A 22848-nucleotide genomic window follows, 5' to 3' on the forward strand; every position below is an offset into this window, starting at 1 on the left:
CTCAGTCATCCAGGCCATGGTAATCTAAGGAGCTTGGAAAGAAAACACTTAAGGAAGTCCAGTCGTTTTTCTTTCCAAGCTCCTTAGATTATTCAAAGGAAGGATGTCCAGAAGATGAAGAAAGAAGACATGTGTACTAGGAACCTAGGTACAACAAATAGAGAGGTGGTGAAGCCAAAGGAAATGGCTTATAGTGAGGTTAGGTTGGACACTAAAGAAGGAGACAATTTATAATGATTGGCTAAAGGCAGCAAGACCAATTTGAAAAGAATGTGCAACAGGTTGGAGTGATTAAGGACAGAGATGGAAATGTACTACATGTACTACACGGGGATAAAGCTGATGAACCATACCACGGATATATGGGAAAGAGTTGCTGAAACAAGCTAAAGAAGAGAGGTAATGATCAATGAGCAGCAGTATGGCTTCCTGCTGAATAAAATCACTACAGATTTAATGTTTGCTTTGAGAGTGTTGAAGGAGAAGCATAGAAAAGGCCATAAGGAGTTGCATTGTTTCTTTGTCGATCTACATAAATAATATGATAAGATGCTAAGAGCAGAACTGTGGTACTGCATGAGGAAGCCAGAAGTGTCAGAGAAGTATGTGAGGGCGATGCAGGACATGTATGAGGACAGTGACACTGTGGTTAGGTGTGCGGGGTGACAGATGGGTTCAAGGTGGAGGTGGGATTACATTAGGGATTGGCTCTGAGCCCATTCTTGTTTGCGGTGGTGATGGACAGGCTGACAGATGAGGTCAGGCAGGGGTCTCCATGGACTATGATGTTAGAAGACAACATTGTGATCTGTAGTGAGAGTAGGTGGGAAAGAGTCTGGAGATTTGCAGTTATCCTCTGATTGGAAGAGGAATGAAAGTCAGTAAAAGCAAGACAGAATATATGTGTGAATGAGAGGGAGACAGGTAAAAAGGAGAAGCTGCTATAAGTAGAGGTAGAGAAGGTGTACAAGTGAAATACCTGGGGTCAATTCAAAGCAATGGACAGTGCAAGAGAGAGGTAAAGAAGGGAGACAGGCAGGGATGAGTGGGTGGAGATGAGTGTCAGGGGTAATTTGTGACAGAAGAATAGCAGCAAGAGTGAAAGAAAAAGGTTCCAAGATGGTAGTGAGACCTGCTGTGATGTAAGGTTTGGAGATGGTGGTACTAACAAAAAGACAGGAGGTGGCAGATCTGTTTTCATTGAGAGTGATCAGAATGAAAAAGATTGGAAATGAGTACATCAGCAGGACAGCTTAGGTTGACTATTTTGGAGGTAAAGTTAGAGAGTCAAGATGAGGGGGGGGGGGGAAGCTATAAATAGATATAAATTATGTTAAGTTTAATCCAATGTCTTCAAATCCGAGTCTTGATAATAGTTTATTGTTTTATACTCCTTCTTATACATCCCAGTTTCTCCTTTCCTTCCATTTCTGTGAAACCATCATCCTATTTTTTTTTTCTTTTGCCTGTCCCGTTTGGCTCTTTTGCCATCAGAATTGTTGTCTAAAGGCAAAGAAAGATGTCCAACGGATTTACTTTACCAAATTGACCATCCCAGCCTTGCCATAATGGTCCATTTGATTCACCTTTTATTGTTTATTTTATTTTCACTTGCTGAATACGGGACAGACTTGACTGGGGGAAAGAAAAACAGCCGAGAAGAGGGACGGGGGAGAAGGGCAAAAAACAAAAACCAACAGAATGGGCAGGAAAAAAAAAAGAAAAAGAAAATGCATATATCGATCACCTGGATCACCTGCTGAGAAAGAAAAAAGAAAACAAGAGTAATAGAATAAACAACATCACAATGATATATGGGAATATGACAGTAAATACTAAATATTAAACATTATTGTGCAGCACATAAGATCAACAGAACACAGTGTGCTTTGAGGTAGGAGCCAAAAAGGGTGTAGTTTGTGGGTGTGATCACCCGTGTGTACACCTGTGAGTATGGACGTGCTTGTTTTTTTAAAAGGTTCCTTCATGTAATGATCTGCTAGAGGGTGTGGGGGGGCCACAGCCCCCTCCTCCAGGGCATGAAGCGGGTATGGAGGAGATCAAAACTCCAGACAAGAGGCCTCCAGAACACAAGAGACCAAGGAAGACCAACAGAGGGGCAGCTGCGCCACTGTCCCAGAAAGAGCTGAGGAGAGTCCCAGATGAGGGCTCACTCAGCAGCCGCGGAGCAGAAGCCAGGGGGAGTTGCAGTGACGCGCCTGTGAGCTCCGCCGGCAGCCAGCTGTGCCTGAGTGACCGAGCCCCAGGCCGAGACGCCGGGGGCACCCCACCTCCGAAGTGGCCCGAGCGAGCCCCAGGCTCCAGGCCCCGATAAGCAGCCGCCAAGGAGTGAGCCGGTGTGTACCTGGACGCCCACCCCCAGACACAAAGAACCACCAACGCACCGATGTGAAACCATCATCCTTTTCTTACCTATTTCCCTTTGCTATCGCCATGTTTCCTTCAATTTCTACTTGATTATATTGTTGACTTCTGTCTGAAGCTGAAAACTAAATCAATGAAAATGCTTTTTATGGCTCCTTAGCTGGAGTTTCATTTCCTTTAATGCCAAAATGTACAATCTCATAAAAATCTAGCTGTAGAGCAAAGAGTCCAGAATGTGGACTCTTTGATTTTGTAAGAGTTTAAGCACTATACATTTCACATTTCAGTTGAATATTGTAGACTATTTTATTCTTATTCTTTTTTTCTTATTCTTCTTATAGTTTTCATTTATAATTATACATATCTAAATTATTATTTTTGCTAAATGAAATGTGATATGTTCATTGAACAGAAGTGGTCGGGTCATTTATTTAACAGCGCTCCAGTGTTCAGGCTAATGGGCTATTTCACATATACAATTGGACTGTATCATTTAAATGTTCTTAATAACATTGGCATTTTGTCCAAATTAAAAATGAGCTTGAAGAGGTTTATTTGTGAGTTTATTGTCTGAGGCTCTTGAATACTTGCCTTTATATCCTCTTCCTTATATTTTTCCTCTTTTATCTTATCATGGGTGGAACTTTGAATGTTGCTTCAGTGTTATTGTAATGCAGTAAATAACGGTTGGCTTCATTTTGGAGGATGTTGTTTATGTTTCTGGTAAGTACTTCAGCTTTTTACCTCCACTGTATATATAAGCCAAACTTCCTTTGTGAAATTAGAAATATGTACAAGAGATTATACAGAGATTATTTGTTGGCATCAAAAAGATCATACCATTCTTGAACCGTCCGATTCATTTTAATCAGATCTTTATGTTTATCTTTACGAATTGGACTTATATTCTTCGCGCTCATCGATATATTAGTCAGCCACATCCACACAAACACACAAAAATGGCGACTATTTTGTTTTGTGCTCAGATCACCTGGAGTGATGTAACTGCTTCTGGTGACAGACAGCAGAGGACAGTGGGCTGGCTGTCAGCCAGTCTCAGGTGGAGCTGCTGCTCAGACTCTCCAACACTCACACGGGGACAGGCACAGCACAGTCATGAAGATAACCTGAAGGTAAGCCTCTGCTCTGAAAAGAGGTTCCTCTTTCCTTTATTGCATTATCAAGGCAAGAGCTGAAAGAACAAAATCCTGAGCACAGGTGAATCATGCCATTTTACAAATCTGCCTTAGAATAAGACTCTACATATTTCAGTGGTAGAGTTCATGTTATTATAAGTTTGTCTGCTAAGGATCACAGTTTGGTGCCAAAGGCAGTACCTGTGGGAAGTCATGACGGACTTTTGGCTGATTTCTGTTCCACTGGACAAAACAAGTTTAACCAGTGTAGAGAAACTCAAGCGCACCATTGTCAAAACCAACCTGGCCTCCTCCTGCTGCAAGTTCTCCATTCCAGATCTTAAGGTGAGGATGTGCATCATCTGAATGATAAAAAAAATGGTATTGTGTCTCAGCCCTAACAAAAACAAAGAGTAAGTGGCGCGAGTGTGTGTTAACTCTGTGTTTGTAGCAGTACAGGAGAGTGATGGTGTTTGGTGTCTTTCTCTGATGAAGAGGTAAAGGCTCAGGTTGCTCTCTACAGTTTGAGGCAAAATTTCCATCTGAATCGTTTCACTCAACGTGATCAATGAGCATCTTGTCTTCCAGGAAATGCATTTCCGTATCATCAAGAGTTCAGACATTAAGCAGCTTTAGATGTAGTGATTGTAAATGCAGGGTCTTATGAAGTCAGATTTATTAAACGCAGGTTGCAGTAACATTAACTGTGCTGTGTGTGCCGTGACCTCAGGTGGGAGTACTGGACAGTCTGCTCAGCGTGTCAGATGATCTTTCCAAACTCGACACGCTGGCTGAAAGGTAAAAAAGCTGAATGTGCTGCTCTCAATCTGTTCCTGCTGATTAATGAATACGTTTGTCTCATTAATCATCGCATGTTTGCATTTTCATGTGCGGCTTTGTTCCTCATTAAGACCCAATGATTCTGAGCTCCTGTGCAGTCTGTGCCATGATTAATTGATGGTCAGGGGCAGCTATCGGTTAGTTTTCCCTCCTGCTTTTAAATTCACTGCTGGTGCATTTGAGCTGACACAGTGCAGACTTTAAAGAGACAGTTCACCCTAAAATGAGTATTAAAGGTAAGAACTTAAACACAAAGAACCCCATAAATCCAACTAAAGTTAAAAATTTACTTATGCGACTGAAAAAAATAAGGAAACAAACTGGGAAAAGCAGGACATGGGCCAGAAAAACAGATTTAAATGCTAGGAAAAGTGAAAATCATAACAAAACTTTAATTATGACAGCAGATACTTTAGACTAGTTGCATTAATTAAAACTATGAAACCTATAATTCACTACTAAGTAATTAATATCTTACTAGCGAAAACAGTAAGAATTTAATTATCAGTTTTTGTCTATTGAAAAGTAAAATCTCAAATATAAGAAATGCAGTTTGAGTTACATGGAAAACATAGAACATGGAAAAAAACAAAACAAAAAAACACAAAGAGGTGTGAATGTCAGTATTTTCAGGTGTTGAAATGTTGAATTGCACAATGAAAATGTAAGAAAGAACTTCACTAAGTAAAAAAGTAAGCATAACTTATGTTGCTGGTAAATGCAGCCATCTGCAACCCTGAAAACCCTGAGGATGGATGGATGGACAGACCCTGGTGATGTCATCCACTGAAGTCTTAATATGAAGCGTGGAGCCCAGACTTTTTTGATATCATAATTTTGCCATTTAATTAAACAGTTGCACAACCATTGAAAGAATTTGGATGTGATTGTATGTGTATTACTGCTTGCAGTGAATTCATAACATAAATAACCCTCCTATCTGATTCAAATAATTACAGTTATGTACCAAATAAAGACTTTAAACTAGCCATTAAGCCCATCAATTGATCAGGAAAGTGTTTAGATGAGAGTTGTGGACTTTTTCCCCCATAGACGTTTATACTACCAGAAGCCTTTTGGCAGCCAGTGGACTCAGGCCTTGCTGGCCATTTGAAAGAATGCAGGTGCGAGGCACTTCCGTTTTGGCTTAATTTTCCAGACCTGGAAACTACGGCCATCTATAATAGAATCTAACAGGAACACTTCTCTGTGACGGTCTGTTTCTGACTTACTGAAGAATAGAAATATGACGTATAGGCAAGCAAGCGGGTGTCCTTGAAACACCTCAGCAAGATTTATGAAAAACTAAGCTAAGTGAGCAAAATCATTGCTAAAACCGAGCTCACTCGAGCAACTGGTACACTTGCGAAACTATATAAGAGGCTTGAAAACAGGCAACAGGAAAACCAAGGACAGAAAACAGTTACGTCACACTTGAGGAGCTCTGGACAGTGTAGAGATCTGCACAGAGACAAGTTAGGCAAGCAAGCAAGCAGAGCATCAGGGGAAGTCTTTAATGCAAAAAGATTTCTTTAGTTTTATTCCTTACTTTTTCTTCAGTCTGAGATGTTTCTACATCAGCAGTTCATTGTGCAGGAACTTTATGCAAAACATATAAACACTGTGTAATGATGGTGTTTCTCCTGTCGCCTGGTCAGTGTGATCAAAAAAACATGCCAGTGTATGAAGGAGGTGCTGGAGTCTAGTGACAAAGTGCTGGAAAATGCTTTGGCCAATGGAGGTGAGTCACACACAAACACACACGCTGAGAGTGTTAATTATCTCATAGAGAAACTGGATACAGGCCACATACACACTGCTATTAAGACTAACAGCTACTGAAAAACTCCATTAAAGGCCTGATGCTTTTACTGTAGACTAATGCTTGCAGGCTGTAGGAGAGAACAACAGCAGACCAGGCTAACCAGCATGTCTGATTACTCTCCCCCCATCAGACCACAGCAAGAACCAGAGAGCAGCCCTGTCACCCCTGAAAGCTTACCTCAAGTCTCTGAGGGGTATTTTATCTGCTCTTTGAGCTGGAGTGCAGTTCTGTGTGACTCCTATTATAAACCACATCTGTAGTATCTGCTTGATTTTTTTTTTAAAGACATACCAAACCCTAGGTGTGTTTAAAGTTGTGTCATTTGGATACACAACTTGTGTTTTTTCCTCTCTCTCTTAGTTGACTTGATGAACTTCATGATCAAGTTTCAGTGGGACAAAGCAAAATATCCTACATCTCTAACTCTCTCCAGTCTGGCAGAAATCATCAACAAGGTACAACATCATAAAAAAGTGGGGATGATAATTAATGACATAAATATGACAGCAATTTATAACTAAACTCTTGTCAAGACACAAAAAACACAGCAAAGTCACAGTTCACATGCTAACATATTTACCTGTTAGCATACCTTCATATGCAGTTTTATATGACTGGGCGATGTTATAAAATGTTTACATTAGAAGTTACTTTCATATTTTATTCATAATCTTAATGAACTGACTCACTTTTCTGATATTTGAAGCATAAAAGCAGTAGTAAAATCCCAACACGAGGCTATAAATAAACCACAGCTAACGATCATCACAACAAACTCTTACATTTTCATATTTTCAAGCCAGAGTTACACTAGATATTGAACAACTCTTTACACAGTGTGTCACAGAAATCCTACTAATGGCAGAGTAAACTAGATTGTACTACTAGATTGTAATTTCACTACATTCAGTTACATTTAAAATGAATAAAGTAGTGCTGTCAGCTAACACATTAACGAGCTAACCACACTAATGCGTTGACGCCATGCAGCCCCACGCACGGGGCAATTTGCGCTAACTCGCTAACGGAGACTTGCCATGTTAATGGGGTTATGGCGTTAACGTCATTTTAACGAGATTAACGCTGACATCAGTAGAATAAAGATAAACTTGCAGGTTACATTGTCTTAAAATTGTTTCTGTATTTAGTAAACGCATTACATATTTGATGTGTGTGCTGTTAAAGCTAAATACTACGAGGGAGAAAAAATACTCCTAAAATTGAAAGTGAGCACTACTTTTACAGCTTCTCCTGTTTAAGCTCTGTCCACCAGAACAAGTCACTGCTGATTTTTGACATCACACTTAATTCAGACTTTGTTCCTCCACTTCAAAGTCCTCTGTTTTTAACCATTTCCAACACTTTATTCTAATTATAAACTCTGAAAAGACGTTTGGCAAAAACCAAAGCTTTTCCAAAGGCTGAAAACAAATTCTGAAGCAGCTACATGATTCTAGTTCCCTCTCAGATGGTAGAAACATGTTGCCTACCCAAGTTTTAACACCTGCATGTGTTTCAGGAAGTTTCGCAGGTGGAGGCAGAGTTAAAATCACGTTCTGCAGCGTACAACAGTGTGAAAGCGAGCTTGCAAAACCTCGAGCACAAACTAGAGTGAGAAACATTAGTTATATTAAATAGAAATAAATCCCTACATTATCTATAGATATGCATGTTTACATATCTACATACTAAAGTGGAATTTCTGTCTCTGCAGTGGCAATTTACAAACTTGCAGTCTGAATGATGTCGTGAGGAAAGAAGACCTGGTGGTCTCAGAGTACCTCACCACTCTGCTGGTAGTGGTGGCCCGGTCAGTGACACAACATGACTATGTTTTTCTGGGATAGTCTTAATATTAAAATGTTTGTTTCTGCATATTTTCTGGTCACAGAGGGAGCTACTCGCAATGGGAGAGGAGTTACGAGTCGTTGTCAAAATTTGTGGTTCCGCGGTCGAGCAGGTGAGCTGTCTTTATGCACTCTTGGCCATGAGACAAACAATTCTACTCGATCCAAGTACAAGTGCACCGGTAGCTGCTCTCAGCATCCAAAAGGTCAGGCTAAGTAACCGCAGGTGTTTCATTACCGGCAGAAAGTAAGAGTCTTTTGGCCTGGATCTGCAGCAGCGAAAAGAAAATGTCTTTTTTGACAAGTAAAATGTTAAAGTTGACATGAAAAAAATAACTTTGTCATAGCTGACGTGCAGGAAATAATCCAATTTCTATAAAAAAAATAATTTCATCCAAAACAGGAAGGGGAAATTGTGAGGGTCATACCAAGTGACACAATACCAATGACAAAAATTGTATATGCATAAATAAATCGCAAGTTAATGTTTCAACTCAATGTAGGGTGTCTTCCTATCACTTGTGCTCATGTTTGTTAAAATTGTTACCAACATAGGACAATCTTGCCAGGAAGAGCCACTGGGGGGGCCAGCAAATTTTGGGAGGTGGCCAGTGCCCCCTTTGCCCCCCTTGGAGGCACCCCTGATCCAAGAAATCTACTTATCACTTGTAAGACACTCTTTTGTCAGTATAAGGCCTAGACAGCTAAATTGATAATTGTTTAACTTCTAGAAAATAACACTCCACATTCCATCTTAGTTTTTGTAACATTCATACACTTACTGGCCACTATATTAGGTACAACTTGTTGTACTGGTGTAGATTCAGCAAAATGCTGGAAACATTTCTCAGAGATTTTGGTCCATATTGACAGGACAGCATCACGCACATGCGTCAGATTTGTCAGCTAACATCCATGATGCAAAACCTCATTCCACTGCATCCCAAAGGTGCTCTATTTGATTGAGATCTGGTGACTGTGGAGGCCATTTGAGTACAGTGAACTCACTGTCATGCAAGCATTGGAAGCAGCCATCAGCAGATGGGTACACTGTGGTCATAAAGCAATGGACATGGTCAGCAACAGGTGTTCAGATGATACTCAGTTAGTTTGCCAAGATAATATCCCCCACACCATTACACCACCACCACAAGCCTGATGACAATGCAAGATGGATCCATGCTTTCATGTTGTTTATGCCAAATTCTGACCCTACTACTTGGTTTACCTAACAAAGTGGCCGATGAGTGTTTTTCTTACAGTGAACCTGATTTTGCCCATGTAAATCCTATCAACCTGCTATTACATTGTGATCAGTCTGTTAAGGACTCATGACAAATTCCATATAATTCAATTCAGCGTTATTTATATAGCGCCAACAGTTGCTTCAAGGCGCTTTATATTGGCTTAATAAACACAGACTTGAAATGAACCTGCAGCAATAAGTTCAAATGCAAGTAAACACTACTTGACTTACTCCTTGTTGTCTTTTACCTTGTTGCTACATCTTTTCTATTGTTGTCTTATGTGACTGTCAGGAAGCTGTATGAGAACGGAGAGGGGGGAGTCTTCTCAGTGACACTTTTCAAAAGAGCTGTGTGTGAATTCAAAGCCAAAGCCCAGGAAAGCAAGTAAGCAGGATGGTGTGACAGAAAACACCCAATATAGTCAAATCTGTGTTGTCTGTTTGAATTACCAAAGTGTAGCCTCTGGTCCACACAGGTTCTTTGTGCGGGACTACAGCTTTGATCTGGAGGAGCAGAAACAGTGGGAGATTATGCAGCTTAGTTTTCACAAAAAGGAGCAATATGTGAGTCAAACATTACACACACTCTCTGAAGGTTTTTTTTTTTTATGTTTTATTAATGCGCTTCTCTCTTTCACAGGGAATCTTTGTACGCTGGCTGAAGGTGAATTTCAGTGAAGTGTTTGTTGCCTGGATTCACTTGAAAGCATTGCGGGTGTTTGTGGAATCAGTCCTGAGGTCGGCACCTGATGACAGTGATGATTTTTTTTTCGTGAAGAAGGCTCGCGATTGATTCATGTGATGATATTGCCTTTCAGGTATGGGTTACCTGTGAATTATCAGGCTCTTCTTCTGCAGACTGACAGGAAGCACTCGAAGAAACTCAAAGAAGAACTCGCTTCACTGTTTGTGCATCTGGACCCCACCGCCAGCATTACTGATGTAAGAAGCCATAGTGTTATAATGTTGTCATTATAGTAATGTAAAGCACAGACATACAGAAGATGGATGCACCAACATTAGTTGGAAAAGCCACAAATTGAGGGATTTAACTGACAACATCTTGTTTGTTGAAGCTGGGAGGGACCATATATGGATGAAAGCATGAAGTTGTCATCTAATGCTGGCCTCGTCAGTTGTGTGCTACATAGATTTATCACACAGACACAGATATCTGAAAATTAGTGGAAGGAATGATCTGGGCCATTTTGTACGGTATTCATTGTGTTGTCTTTTGCAAACATACCCATGATACTTTCCTTAGTAAAAGATGAAATGTCCACCTTAATGTTGTTCTTTAAAAAAAAAACTGTTAACACTAATGGGAAACATGGTGTATCCAAGTGAAGCTTTTGTGTGACTCAGTAAATCAAACAGAGCCTCAAAATTATGAGTTTGGGTAGAGTTAGGCAGCAAGGTGGCTCACAACAACTGTGGCCAGGTTAAATCAGCTTATCAAATAGATACGTAGGAGAATCTGATCTGCACTGTGTTACAGATGAGCTCATTTGCTGGGAGTGCTCGACTTGATGGCCTGCCTGAACTAATCCTGATAAACTAAAAATGAGCTTTTTGCAGGTAGACATTATTTAAAAATTTCAAACCTTATTTTTTTCAACAATATGCAATCTCATAACAGTTGAATTATTTGCTATTTAATTTGATTGGAAACTTGCTGTAGTTTACTTTTTAAATAAGAGTGTTTCTACAAAAGTAGCACAGACAGAAGTATGAGATTTCATTTTTGAACAGTGGAACATTCGTAGTGTACTCTTGGACCCCTTTTAACTGTTGTAACAGCTTTTACTTCTCTGGGTTTGACTGTAAGCACTTTCCTCAATGTGCACAGTTATTTTGCTGCTTGGTGATGTAAAATGTAAATTTTTACCTGAACCTTTTCATGTAGCCTGTTTTTTTTTTGTGGTTTTTTTAGGTTAAAAATATTAAACATTTTGAAATCAAGACTCAAGCAACAACAAATAACTTAAAGCTAAATGTTTTCACAAATTAATTGTGCATGATGTGCATCTGCTGCAGGCAGGATTTGGATGCAAATGCAGAAACACAGGAGACAGGAATAAAGTCAAACACAGGTTTAATGCTGCACTCATACAAAATAGAAAATAAAAGCTGGACAGGAATGAGAAATCCAATAACTAGTGAAACAGAGCAGGGCCACACACAGAACCATGAGGGAGAACAAAACGAAGACCCCACACAAATTGAAGGAATATGGATACAAGGTGATTAATGCAAACAAGAGACACCTGGGAGGACAGCTGAACCCAACTGAGGCAACGAGACAAGGGATGTGAAACTTAATACAAAGCACTAGAGACAAATAAGTAATAAAATAAAACAGGAAGTAACTAAACACGGGAACAAACTAAGAAATAAACTGAAGATATTTAACAACAGCAGAACCCAAATGACCAAAAAACGGCAAAAGACCCAAGAACATGACAGAATTATTGCAAATAGTTTATTGGGTAAAATTGTATCGTTATATAAGACCAATGACAGACCAACAAGTGAAGTGCTTTCCCAGATTGTTGATGTCTGAGTGAGGAAGAACCTGTCAGCAGTCAGCAGGAAATAACATATCTCTCAGTCAAGTTCACTCGTGACCTTCGAGACAACAGAGAGAAAAAGGAAATAATAAAAACATACAAACTCAAGCTGAATTTAGTGAAACACTGCTGCTGGTTCAGTGTGTGCGTGACTGTTTTCTGTGTCTGATCTGCAAACAGGTGAGCTGTGACATCCCAGGACTCTGTCAGCAGGAGTACTTCTCCTACATCTGCTTTCATATCAGCACCAACGTGTTGGACATCAGCTAGCTGTCAACAGCAAGACTGAAAGAGCAAGCACCCACAAGCTGTGGTTTGTTCCCATTCAGTCACTCACAGCCAGAAACATAAAGACCCCGATGGCTAAAATAAAACCGGAGAATATAAATATATTGTTTTCAACATTTCCCTTAAAGGAGAAAGATGTAAGGTGTAAATACAGGAAGGTGTAAATAATCCTTGGGTTGTCTTCACCACAAAGCAAGCTGCACGTGTCCTGTGTTTGTCATGTGCTGCACATGGAATTGTGGAAAACCTTAAAATATGTGTAATATCAGAGGGATTTTTTTTTCAGGGATTCATTTTAAAACTATATGTACTGTAAATATTAATGTCGGTTTCAAACATTTTAGGTGAGCACATTATTTCTAGAAATCTTACAGCTTGCACAAATAAAATGGATTTCTTCATTCACCATTGCCTGTTATTCTGCAAGACAGCCTAGTACATTTAGAAATGCATTATCCAGAGAATGGATTCATGAATCTGTATAAAAACATCACTTGTGACCCAATTTAGATCAGAATGTTCATGTGTTGCAAGTCTCAAAATCTTAAAGTGGGGCCGTTCTGCTCATTTTCAACTCCATAGTGTTTTTCTGGATTCTGGAGATTATGTATCGGAATTTCAGGAGCGGGACCACGCCTCCAAACACGCTCCTTCCGGTTGTCATCTATATATCCGGTTGTTCAGTGATGACGCGACGAATCCTACTTCCGGGTCTAAAGTAGTCTGCGTTTAATATGGCATTTGTGTTGTTAACATGTTTAATGTTATGTATTTTCTTCTATTTGATCTCAAAAAGCTCCTAAAACAGTCAGTGATCACTGTTGACCTCCCTCGGCTTTTATTACCGCTAATCATTTATTTAAGCTCAGTTTTTAAAACCTTAGGATGTAACTACAGCCCAGCCCATGCAGCAGTATATGAATGACTAACCTCGTATTGTGGATGGATTATCTCAGTTGTTCTCCTGGCTGAAGTTTGGTCCTTTTACAGCATCCTGCCATGCGATTACATTTGTTCCTGACCACCGAGAACACTCACGGTAACTTTTATCGAGTGGAAAAAAAGTTAGCTTGTTTATATTATGCTAACATAGCTGTGTCGCTAGCGGTCACGTAGCACATCATTATATACCAGCTAGCCAAACTTCAGTAACCCTACAAACGTCACTGCTGTTTAGCTTTCTGTCTTCATTTATGTTGGAAGTGATAACAGAGCTGTACGTTTTAATTTGTTTCCAAAACCCCGCAGTCAGGACATGCTATATTGTATTTAGATAGAAGCTAGCGAGCTAACGTCCTGCTAACTTCTAACTCCGTTAAATGTCATAAATTCCGTTTTCATGGATGCCTGGATGTTAAACTCAATTGTTACACCTGGCAGAGCAGAACGCTGATCATTTTATTAAAGATGAAGACTTTAGACAGTTTTTCAACTCTCAGTAATGCCATAGTGATCGTTTGATATATGGACCTGCAGCGGAGTTTAGACCCAGACACGGCTAGTGACGTCAGACTGAACAACCGGATAGGTTCCCCCCAGTTCAGCAAACTGTTCATTGTCGTTTACGTGCAAACAGGGTCCATTCTTGGCGAATACCTTTAAAAACAGCTCATCTCTTAGGAGTAATGTAATTTTACGTTAATAACTACTCAAGCTCGGCATCCATCGCTTTTCCTCCGGCGGCGCTTCCAAAAAACCGAATGCTGAGGACCTTCTAGCAGTTTTCTCGCCACCCTACATACGGTCTGCTACATCCATCCATCCAGTCGGTTTATCTCCACTAAATCCAGTCATGAAGTAACTCCGGCCGCCCGCCACTTCAGCGAAAACCAGCGAAGTCGCCCGCCAGCAGAACTCACAGCTCCTCTCATGTTGCTCCGAAACGGGTCACAGGCCGGGCGAGTTAGCCACCAGCGCCGAATCCACGCTTCCAAACAAATCGCAGCTCCAACAGCTCCACCCACCCGCCAGCGCCAGGTAGCAGGGGGAAGCTCAGCTCTGTTCTCGTTCCCACTAACACCATTTAATGCAAGCTGGAAATCTGTCGCTAGCGCCATACTCTCAACTGTTCTCCATCGTCGTGATGTTTCCATCCCTCCTTTTGCTAAATGCTCATCCAAGTTGGCACTGGGTTGCCCAGTTCTTCCCTGTCCGCCATTCGCAAACGCAGCAGCAAGCTCCCTACCACTTAATTGCCAGTTTCTCAGGAAAGAACACACACACACACACACACACACACACACACACACACACACACACACACACACACACACACACTCCACAGCAAACGTGGGCAACGAGTTGCCAGGTTTGCAGCCACTCATCCCTCCTCTGCTAAACTTTGCAGCAAACCTTGGCACCGAGTTGCCAGGTTCCCAAACTCTCATCTGCTGAACTCTGCAGCAAATGTTGGCACCGAGTTGCCAGGTTCTCGGCCACTCATCCCTCCTCTGCTACAGGTTCTCGGCCACTCATCCCTCCTCTGCTACAGGTTCTCGGCTACTCATCCCTCCTCTGCTACAGGTTCTCGGCCACTCAACCCTCTTCTGCTAAACTCTGCAGCAAACATCGCACTGGGTTGCCAGCCTCTCAGCCGCTCATCCCTCCTCCACAAAATTCTGCAACAAACCTGGCACAGAGTTGCCAGGTTCCCAACCTAAACTCTGCAGCAAACGTCAGCACTGAGTGGCCAGGTTCCCAACCTCTCATCTGCAAAACTCTGCAACAAACCTTGGCACCGGGTTGCCAGGTTCTCAGCCACCCATCCATCCTTCGCAAATTTCTGCACCGGGTTGCCAAGTTCCTTTCTCCTTCGTTCGCAAAAGCAGCAGCAAGCTTTTCCACCATCGGGTTGCCAGTTTCTCAGCATAGTTAAGGGGGGAAAAAAGGGCACAGAGTTGCCAGTACTCCTTCCCTCCGTAGCAAATGCAGCATGCTTCGGGCACAGAGTTTCAAGGTTCACTGCCTCTTCCCTCCTCGGCTAAACTCCATAGCAAATGTCGGCACCGGGTTGCCAGGTTCCTTTATCCCTCATTCGCGAAAGCAGCAGCAGCTTTTCTACCATCGGATTGGCAGTTGTCTGCATAGACAAATAAATAAAAAGGCACCAGGTTGCCAGGTTTTTCTTCATCCCCCATTTGCATGCAGCATCTAGCTTCCCTACTACCGAACTGCCAGTTTCTCCGCTTCTATCATTGCAAGCAGCAGCAAACCCTTCTAGCACAGTGGTGTTAGGTTCTTGCTATATCTGCCATGTGCAAACCGCAGTGACAAGCTTCTTACCCCTGAGTTGCCAGTTCCTGTCCATCCATCATGGCTAGAGAATCCTTCAAGCTGGTTCCTTCTATATCCATCATTCGTAATCACAGCAGCAATCTTCTTCCACCACGTTGCCAGTTTCTCTGCATCCGTTATTGCAAAGCAGTAGTAAACCCTTCTGGCACCGAGATGCCAGGTTCTCTCTTTATCCCTCATTCGCAAATGCAGCAGCATGCTTTCTGCACCGCAATGCCAGTTTCGCTGCCATCTTTCCTGCCTTAGCAAAGGAAAGGTGAACCTTCGTGGTACCGAGATGCCAGGTTCTGTCCTCTATTGCTCCTTTTAAGACATCCAAACTGCGTCGTGCACATAATTCTTCATGGCGTCCCTTCATTTCTCATGTGCTTTCACTAGCATCATCAGGCATTCACCCTCGACACAATCATTCGAGACTGCTCTCTAAGTCGACTCACAGTTCTGACTGCGTCTGAACGGCTTATCATCTCCCACGAAGTCCAGTGGACTCGCACTCTGCTCTCGGACGATTTTGGGGGTTATTATTATACGGATTATTTTCCTCTAATCAGTCTTTCATATGGGCTCAAAATGTGGTCATAAATATTTTGTACTTGTAAAAAAGATTTGTATGTGTAAAAAAGATTTGTGTGTGCGTAAAAAAGATTTGTATGTGTAAAAAATATTTGTATGTGTAAAAAGAATTTGTGTGTGCGTAAAAAAGATTTGTGTGTGCGTAAAAAAGATTTGTATGTGTAAAAAAGATTTGTGTGTGCGTAAAAAAGATTTGTGTGTGGACTTAGAAAAAAAAACCCTGCAAGTTACAAGTACGGATTTTTGACCCTATTTTTCTTCCCTTCATCTGATTGGTCAATGTCATGTCAATCACAAATGTAACAATCCAATCAGAGAACAGATGGGTTTGGCTGTCGAGGGGCGCTTTTTTTGAACTGCAGGTCTTTGAAGGGAATAAATGCCCTTTTACATGCCAACCCAGCGTTTTCCTTCATCACCACGAAGGAAAACAGTCTGTGGTCGTCCGAGTTTGGTGATTTTTATGTCACAGGTCTATGTGTTTAATACAGGGACTTCCACAGCCTTTTCAACAGCGCTGCGGACCGCGGGGTGGGGGCGGGCAGTGTTTTGGAAATGACAGTCTTTATTACAAAGCTTTCTTCGTTATGAATTAGCATACATGTTTTTATTGAACATTTGAAGAACTAGCAAAAAAAACAAACTCTTGTAGAGGACATAAAGTCAGAGATAAAAACGACAAGGAGCAGGTGCATCTAGTACAGGTAGAGCTGCTGCAAAAACCCACAGAGCCCAGCAGCCAGCGCAACAAATTCTGGATCCTTTGCTTTTAGTTAGCAGTTAGCATTAGCAGCACATCCTGCGTCCGATGTGAAAGGACTTTTATGCTGTGCACTGTGACTCACAGCAATGGTCCTGGGTCAGCCCTGACTTTTTTTTAAACTAATCCTAAAGCAATAATGTTATTTCTAACCACTGATATACCACAACCTTTTCCTTTCAACAGCTACTGAAAGTTAGGGGACCTAGCTGCTATCGGATATTTATATAGCGATCCTCCAGCTTCAAACGGTATCACCCTTCAAGGACCTGCAGTTCAAAAAAGCGCCCCTCCGACAGCCAAACCCATCTGTTCTCTGATTGGATTGTTACATTTGTGATTGACATGACATTGACCAATCAGATGAAGGGAAGAAAAATAGGGTCAAAAATCCGTACTTGTAACTTGCAGGGTTTTTTTTTCTAAGTCCACACACAAATCTTTTTTACACATACAAATCTTTTTTACACACACACAAATCTTTTTTACACATACACAAATTCTTTTTACACATACAAATCTTTTTTACGCACACACAAATCTTTTTTACACATACAAATCTTTTTTACAAGTACAAAATATTTATGACCACATTTTGAGCCCATACTTTCAATTCATTAACTCTTCCCGAGCTGGTGCTGTCACTTCTGTTAATTCAGAAATCAGCTCAGTCGTTATTGCTAACTTATCTGAAGTAATTAACCAGCTAAGCACCCCGGTGCTGTATAAATAAGTCGAATCGAAAAATCAAATTATTCCGCTGACGTCTTCGACCTTCGTATCGCACAGTTGTTACTGCTTCTAGGGGGTGCCTTCTTTGGGGATCTGCCAGGCCCAGGAGCCGTCGCCAGTCCCCTTCAAGGCCTTCCCCAAACCGCAGCTCAATTCATGTCCAAGCATTCACCTTTACCTACTAAAACGCTGTCAAACCTAAAATGACGACGTGGGCCCAGCTAGTGAAATAAAGTACTTTTGCATGATTCACAGTTCACACCTATGCTATATCAGGCCTTGGTGCAGCTTCTTAGATCCTCCCCCCTTTACAACTCCCCCTTTTTAAACCATCTTTTTTCTCACTCGTTGCCTTTCATAAATAGAAACTTTGAGAGCAGGTGAGTGAGGCTGCTGTGTTCAGAGCCAGATCTGTGTGCCTGAAATGACCATATTTGGAATTTCCCCTCAATGATATCACACAAATACAAGGGTGAGAAAAGAGCTCCTTTTGCCATTCACTATGAATATCCACTACTGGAACTGTACATGTATCTAAAAACAATAAAGAAAAGCAAAACAGGTTCACTTTGAAAGTAGTCACCATGTTGTAACAACCCACGGGCAGGGATAGCTCAGTAGGTAGAGCGGTCAATATTCAGAGTAAAATTTCTAATCAGTTTTTTTTTTAATTAGCCAGTATATTTTTTATAGTCTGTACAATCACCAGGTGGTGTTGCCAATTAAAGCAGTACTGACATTTTTGCAATAACAACATGCAGCGTGTGGAAAAACACTACCGTAATTCGGTTTTCTTAGGCTTTAAGGTGGGCTGTGATCAAGTGCTTAACAGACATCTGCAGCCAACTCTGCTCAACAGCTGGAGACCAGTGGTGCATTTTCCAATACTATCATTCTGTTTAGTATGTTGATTGATTTTGTATGGTTTACTAAGATTTCATATGCCCCAGTAGCAAATATGTGAAATGCAATATGCCAGCAATTGCTAAGATGCCAAGATATCCTAATGCATCTGGTTGCATTTAGCAGTATGCACGCCCACAAGTTTTTCCTCTGATATAAATAATATCTGATCCATGTGTTGCCTATTACAAGATTACGTTTGGGGACTCAGTATCGTCTGTGATGCAGAAGGTAAATTTTGTGCTGCAACAGGTATGAGAAGGTAAACATTCACAGTGTGGATTAAATATGAAGTTTGTCATAATTGTAAGCATACTACAGCAGCATGCACCTCTGCAGTAGTGATAATAAAGAGGACCTTTGCATGTATTTAATGTGTTAATAAGAAGAAAAAAATATCATCTAAACATGTTGCTAACTGGATGAAAATACTCTTTGTACCACTAGTAGTATATAGCAGTACTAGTTTACTTCAGGGGTTCCTAACATGAGCTCACAAGGGTCACAAGCTGCATTTCAGGTTTTGTAAGATGATTAACAGCACACCAAAGAAGAAAATATAGTTTTGTCAAATGCTTACTTTTTTTTTACTGTTGAACTTATGACTAATTCTTGTTTGGCCTTGGATTCTTATATGGTGTTTTATGTGGACCAGTGTGAAGCTTGAGTCAGATTACACCAAAGAAAAATCTGCAATGAGAAAATATAGAAAGCCAAAAGCACTGCACAGTTGGAGGGAATAAAAACTCCAATAAACTAACCAAATAAACTAAACACAGGAAAGATTGGAAAGGGAGAAAGATTAGATGACATCCTTACTGAAAGAGAACACACAGTCTATATGTATACGTACACGCCAGGAAGTGGGATAATAAGGTGTGGGTAAACTCAACTGAAACAATATCAAGGATGAAAAAAGAACAGTGAAGAGAAGTAAAAATACAAAACACCACACAAGGAGCTAAAATTTGAAATAGAGAAGTCTCCTGCTTTTGGTTTACACCTGTAAAAGGAAAACACTCATGAGCACAGGGAAGGTAAAACCTATACACAACAACAGAAACCAAGAATCACCTGCAGGCACCGCAATAACCTCAGCTCATGTTGGCACCTTGTAATCAGAGTAAGGACTTACCAGCTTCTGAAACTGAGATTTGGAGTTTACGTGCACAGTGTAACTTATACTAAGGAAAAGGAAAAAACTCAACCGCAAAGTTACTCCAATGGATACGAGTCCACTAGCAGACCTCACCTATGGAAGATACTGTTTTTTGTTATTGATTAATTAATTGATCAGTTTTTGCAGTCAATCACAAAGACAAAAACATTAGGATCATGAAAAAATATAGCTAGTGCTTCCTTAAAGTAGCATAAATTGTAAATAGTCAAGTGAAAGTGATACAAAAAAATAATAATTGCGTTTAAATGAAATACTTGAGTAAATGTTTTCAGTTACTTTCTACAGTTGAATTGTTATTCAGTACATGGTCACCAGAGAGTGCACTGTCTCTGCTGTGTGCATGAACCATTTTATCTGATGTCTGATATAAATAATATCTGATCCACATGTTTCCTGCTGTAAGATTACCTTTGGAGACAGTACAGGAGCTGATTGGTGGATTAATTCCATTCTATGATGCACAGTGTGGAAATGTTAAATTTAGAAAAGTATCAAGTGAAGAATAAGGATATAAAGCCATTCTGCACAGTTTGTGTGTTTAATAGTTAATTGTGTTGTTTAATTGTTTCTGAGCTTTATTTAGGGCCAAAAGCTTTACTGAATCACTGCAGTGATAAAAGGGAGGCCTGCGATAGAGATGATAGGTGTTGAGGCTGTTCTCTCTTAGTCCGTGTGTGTGAAAAAAAGAGAGCGAGGGAGAGAGAGAGAGAGCGTTAGAAAAAGCTGGCTGCTCTAACTCTGCCATTCAGTGCGCCAAGCAGTCTGGAAGAGAAGCATTTTACGCGCAAGCCATCATGGGCATTAACTCCGGTTAGTAAGCTTCATTTTTGCATTTTAGGATCAACAAGTATTGATCAGTTGATAAAATGTGGACAATTCCGAAGCCAAACTACAGAGCTGGTTTGTGCGCCGAAGGGGAGATTGCTGTGAACATCGGCGGAGTCAGAGTGGTGCTTTTCGGGGATGTTTTGAACCGCTACCCGGAGAGCAGACTGGCTGAGTTGGTGAACTGCTCAACTCAGAATTCCGAACTTATCTCGACACTTTGCGATGACTTCGATCCGGGCAGAAAGGAGTTTTACTTTGATCGAGATCCCGACGCGTTCAAGTGCATCATCGACGTTTATTACTTTGATGAAATCCACATCAAACGCGGCATTTGCCCCATCTGCTTCATCAAAGAGATGGAGTTTTGGAAAATAGACCAAAATGTTTTAGATGAATGCTGTAAAAGTTACTTAAGTGAGAAGGAGGAAGAGCTGAAAGAAATTGCAAACAAAGTTAAAGTCATTTTGGAGGATATGGAGGTGGATCAGTGCATCACGCGCACCCAGCGTTGCCAGAGGTTCCTTTGGAGGCTGATGGAGAAGCCGGATTCCTCTTTGCCGGCGCGCATCATCGCTATCGCATCCTTCCTTTTCATCTTGGTCTCGGCAGTGGTGATGTGTGTGGGGACCATCCCGGAGCTCCAGGTGATGGACGCTGAAGGGAAACTGGTGGAGCATCCGACTCTGGAGGCGATCGAGACGGTGTGCATGTTGTGGTTCACCACGGAATTCTTTCTGCGCCTTGCCTCGTCACCAAACAAGCTGCGCTTTGCGCTCTCCATCATGAACATCATAGACTTTATGGCCATCATGCCTTTCTACGTGGTCCTGGCCCTGACTTACCTCGGCACCACATCCATCATGGAGCTGGCAAACGTACAGCAAGCTGTCCAGGCCCTCCGCATCATGCGCATCGCGCGTATTTTCAAGTTGGCGCGCCACTCCTCTGGACTGCAAACTCTGACTTACGCGCTGAAGAACAGCCTCAAAGAGCTGGGGCTGCTGCTTATGTATATGGGCGTGGGCATCTTCGTGTTCTCAGCGCTGGCCTACACTATGGAGCAAAGCCACCCGGAGACTTTATTCCGGAGCATCCCGCAATCTTTTTGGTGGGCCATCATCACAATGACCACAGTGGGCTATGGCGATATCTACCCCAAAACCACTCTGGGCAAGTGCAACGCAGCCGTGAGCTTTCTGTGCGGGGTGATAGCCATCGCGCTGCCCATCCACCCCATCATTAACAACTTTGTCATCTTCTACAACAAGCAGAAAGTTCTGGAGACAGCGGCGAAGCATGAAGTGGAGCTGATGGAGCTAAAGTCCGGCAAGGAGACGCGCAGGAGAAATAGCTATTAGGAGAAAGGAAAACTCTGAGAAGAAAAAAGAAACAAAGACTGAAGCAGGAATTTATTAACTGAGGTGTGACCGAAACAAAAGATTAAAGAAAAAAATAATTAATTCGTTATATTTAGTAAATATATCAAAGGCCCCCAGATAATTCTTTTTTATGAACTCAACGCCTATACAGAGTAACATAATTGTCTTTAGTCCTCTGTCGCTTTGTTTGGGCCATTTTCAATGTGTTGCTTTTGCTTGTGGCCCGTTTATCTCCTTTTGTCATTGTGAAGATTGTTGTCACAGAATTAAAGCTTCTGCATGTGAAAAAATATTGTGCATGTCCTCAGAAAATCATTACATCAATATGAATGAGAATAAAGGCAAATCAGTTCGTCATACACTCAGTTTAGTTAAATACCAGCATGACAAACAATTAGATTAGTCTTTGTCTCTGGGAGAATAATTAGATTTATAAAAGGACCATAGAAAATTTGTACCTATTTATGTTACAGTTTGGTACCTTGTACCTTTTTCCTGAGGGCATCGATTCATGTTCTTTACAAAGGATGTGATTTTTATCCTTAGTGACTTTCAGACTCTGCTTTATCACTGACCCTTCAAATATCTCCTGGAGGGAGCAGTTCAATTATCTTTCCAGCCCTTTTAATCCAATTTTGAATTTGGGATCTGAGCTTGGTAGAAAGGTTACCAAAGCCTGTAGTAATGCTATAAAATACAATAGATTCAACAGTTGCCCTATAAAATAGTAACACAATGCATTTATCCATGCTATGGACCCTGAGTCTTCTCAATAAATGCAAGCGCTGACTAATTCATGCACACACATACAACCCACTGTAACTGACAATCAAAGTGTACAGCTAGATACTTAAATGCTGTCACCTGTTCAGCCTTTTCTTTGCTAATTAAAGTCAGACTGTGATCTCTAACAGATCTTGGAACAAAGATACCTTTCTCGGTTTTCTATTCATTTAAACATCGGGCTGTGCTTCTTACACCAATCCTTTCAATCTAATTTTTAAATAGCAATATTTGAATCTTTGGTTAAGAATGACCATATCATCAGAAAATATAATCACA

The 22848-nt window shown here is 41.2% G+C and overlaps 2 protein-coding genes across 2 annotated transcripts; both read left to right on the top strand.

Moving 5' to 3' along the window:
- Positions 1-3634: 3634 nt before the first annotated feature.
- LOC101483046 (V-type proton ATPase subunit C 1-B) lies at positions 3635-12713 on the top strand. Its single transcript, XM_004540839.3, has 12 exons — positions 3635-3866; positions 4252-4319; positions 6020-6102; positions 6547-6641; positions 7706-7797; positions 7901-7996; positions 8078-8146; positions 9572-9664; positions 9756-9843; positions 9920-10017; positions 10098-10221; positions 12030-12713. The coding sequence occupies exons 1-12, from the start codon at positions 3735-3737 to the stop codon at positions 12117-12119; spliced, it is 1128 nt and encodes a 375-aa protein (XP_004540896.3). The 5' UTR covers positions 3635-3734; the 3' UTR covers positions 12120-12713.
- A 7611-nt stretch (positions 12714-20324) lies between these two features.
- LOC101485484 (voltage-gated potassium channel regulatory subunit KCNF1) lies at positions 20325-22169 on the top strand. Its single transcript, XM_004539893.2, has one exon. It carries the CDS (start codon positions 20446-20448, stop codon positions 21763-21765), a length of 1320 nt encoding a protein of 439 aa, XP_004539950.1. The 5' UTR covers positions 20325-20445; the 3' UTR covers positions 21766-22169.
- The last annotated feature ends 679 nt before the right edge of the window (positions 22170-22848 follow it).

This window comes from Maylandia zebra, linkage group LG19 (genome assembly GCF_041146795.1).
Source record: "Maylandia zebra isolate NMK-2024a linkage group LG19, Mzebra_GT3a, whole genome shotgun sequence".
NCBI lineage: Eukaryota > Metazoa > Chordata > Actinopteri > Cichliformes > Cichlidae > Maylandia > Maylandia zebra.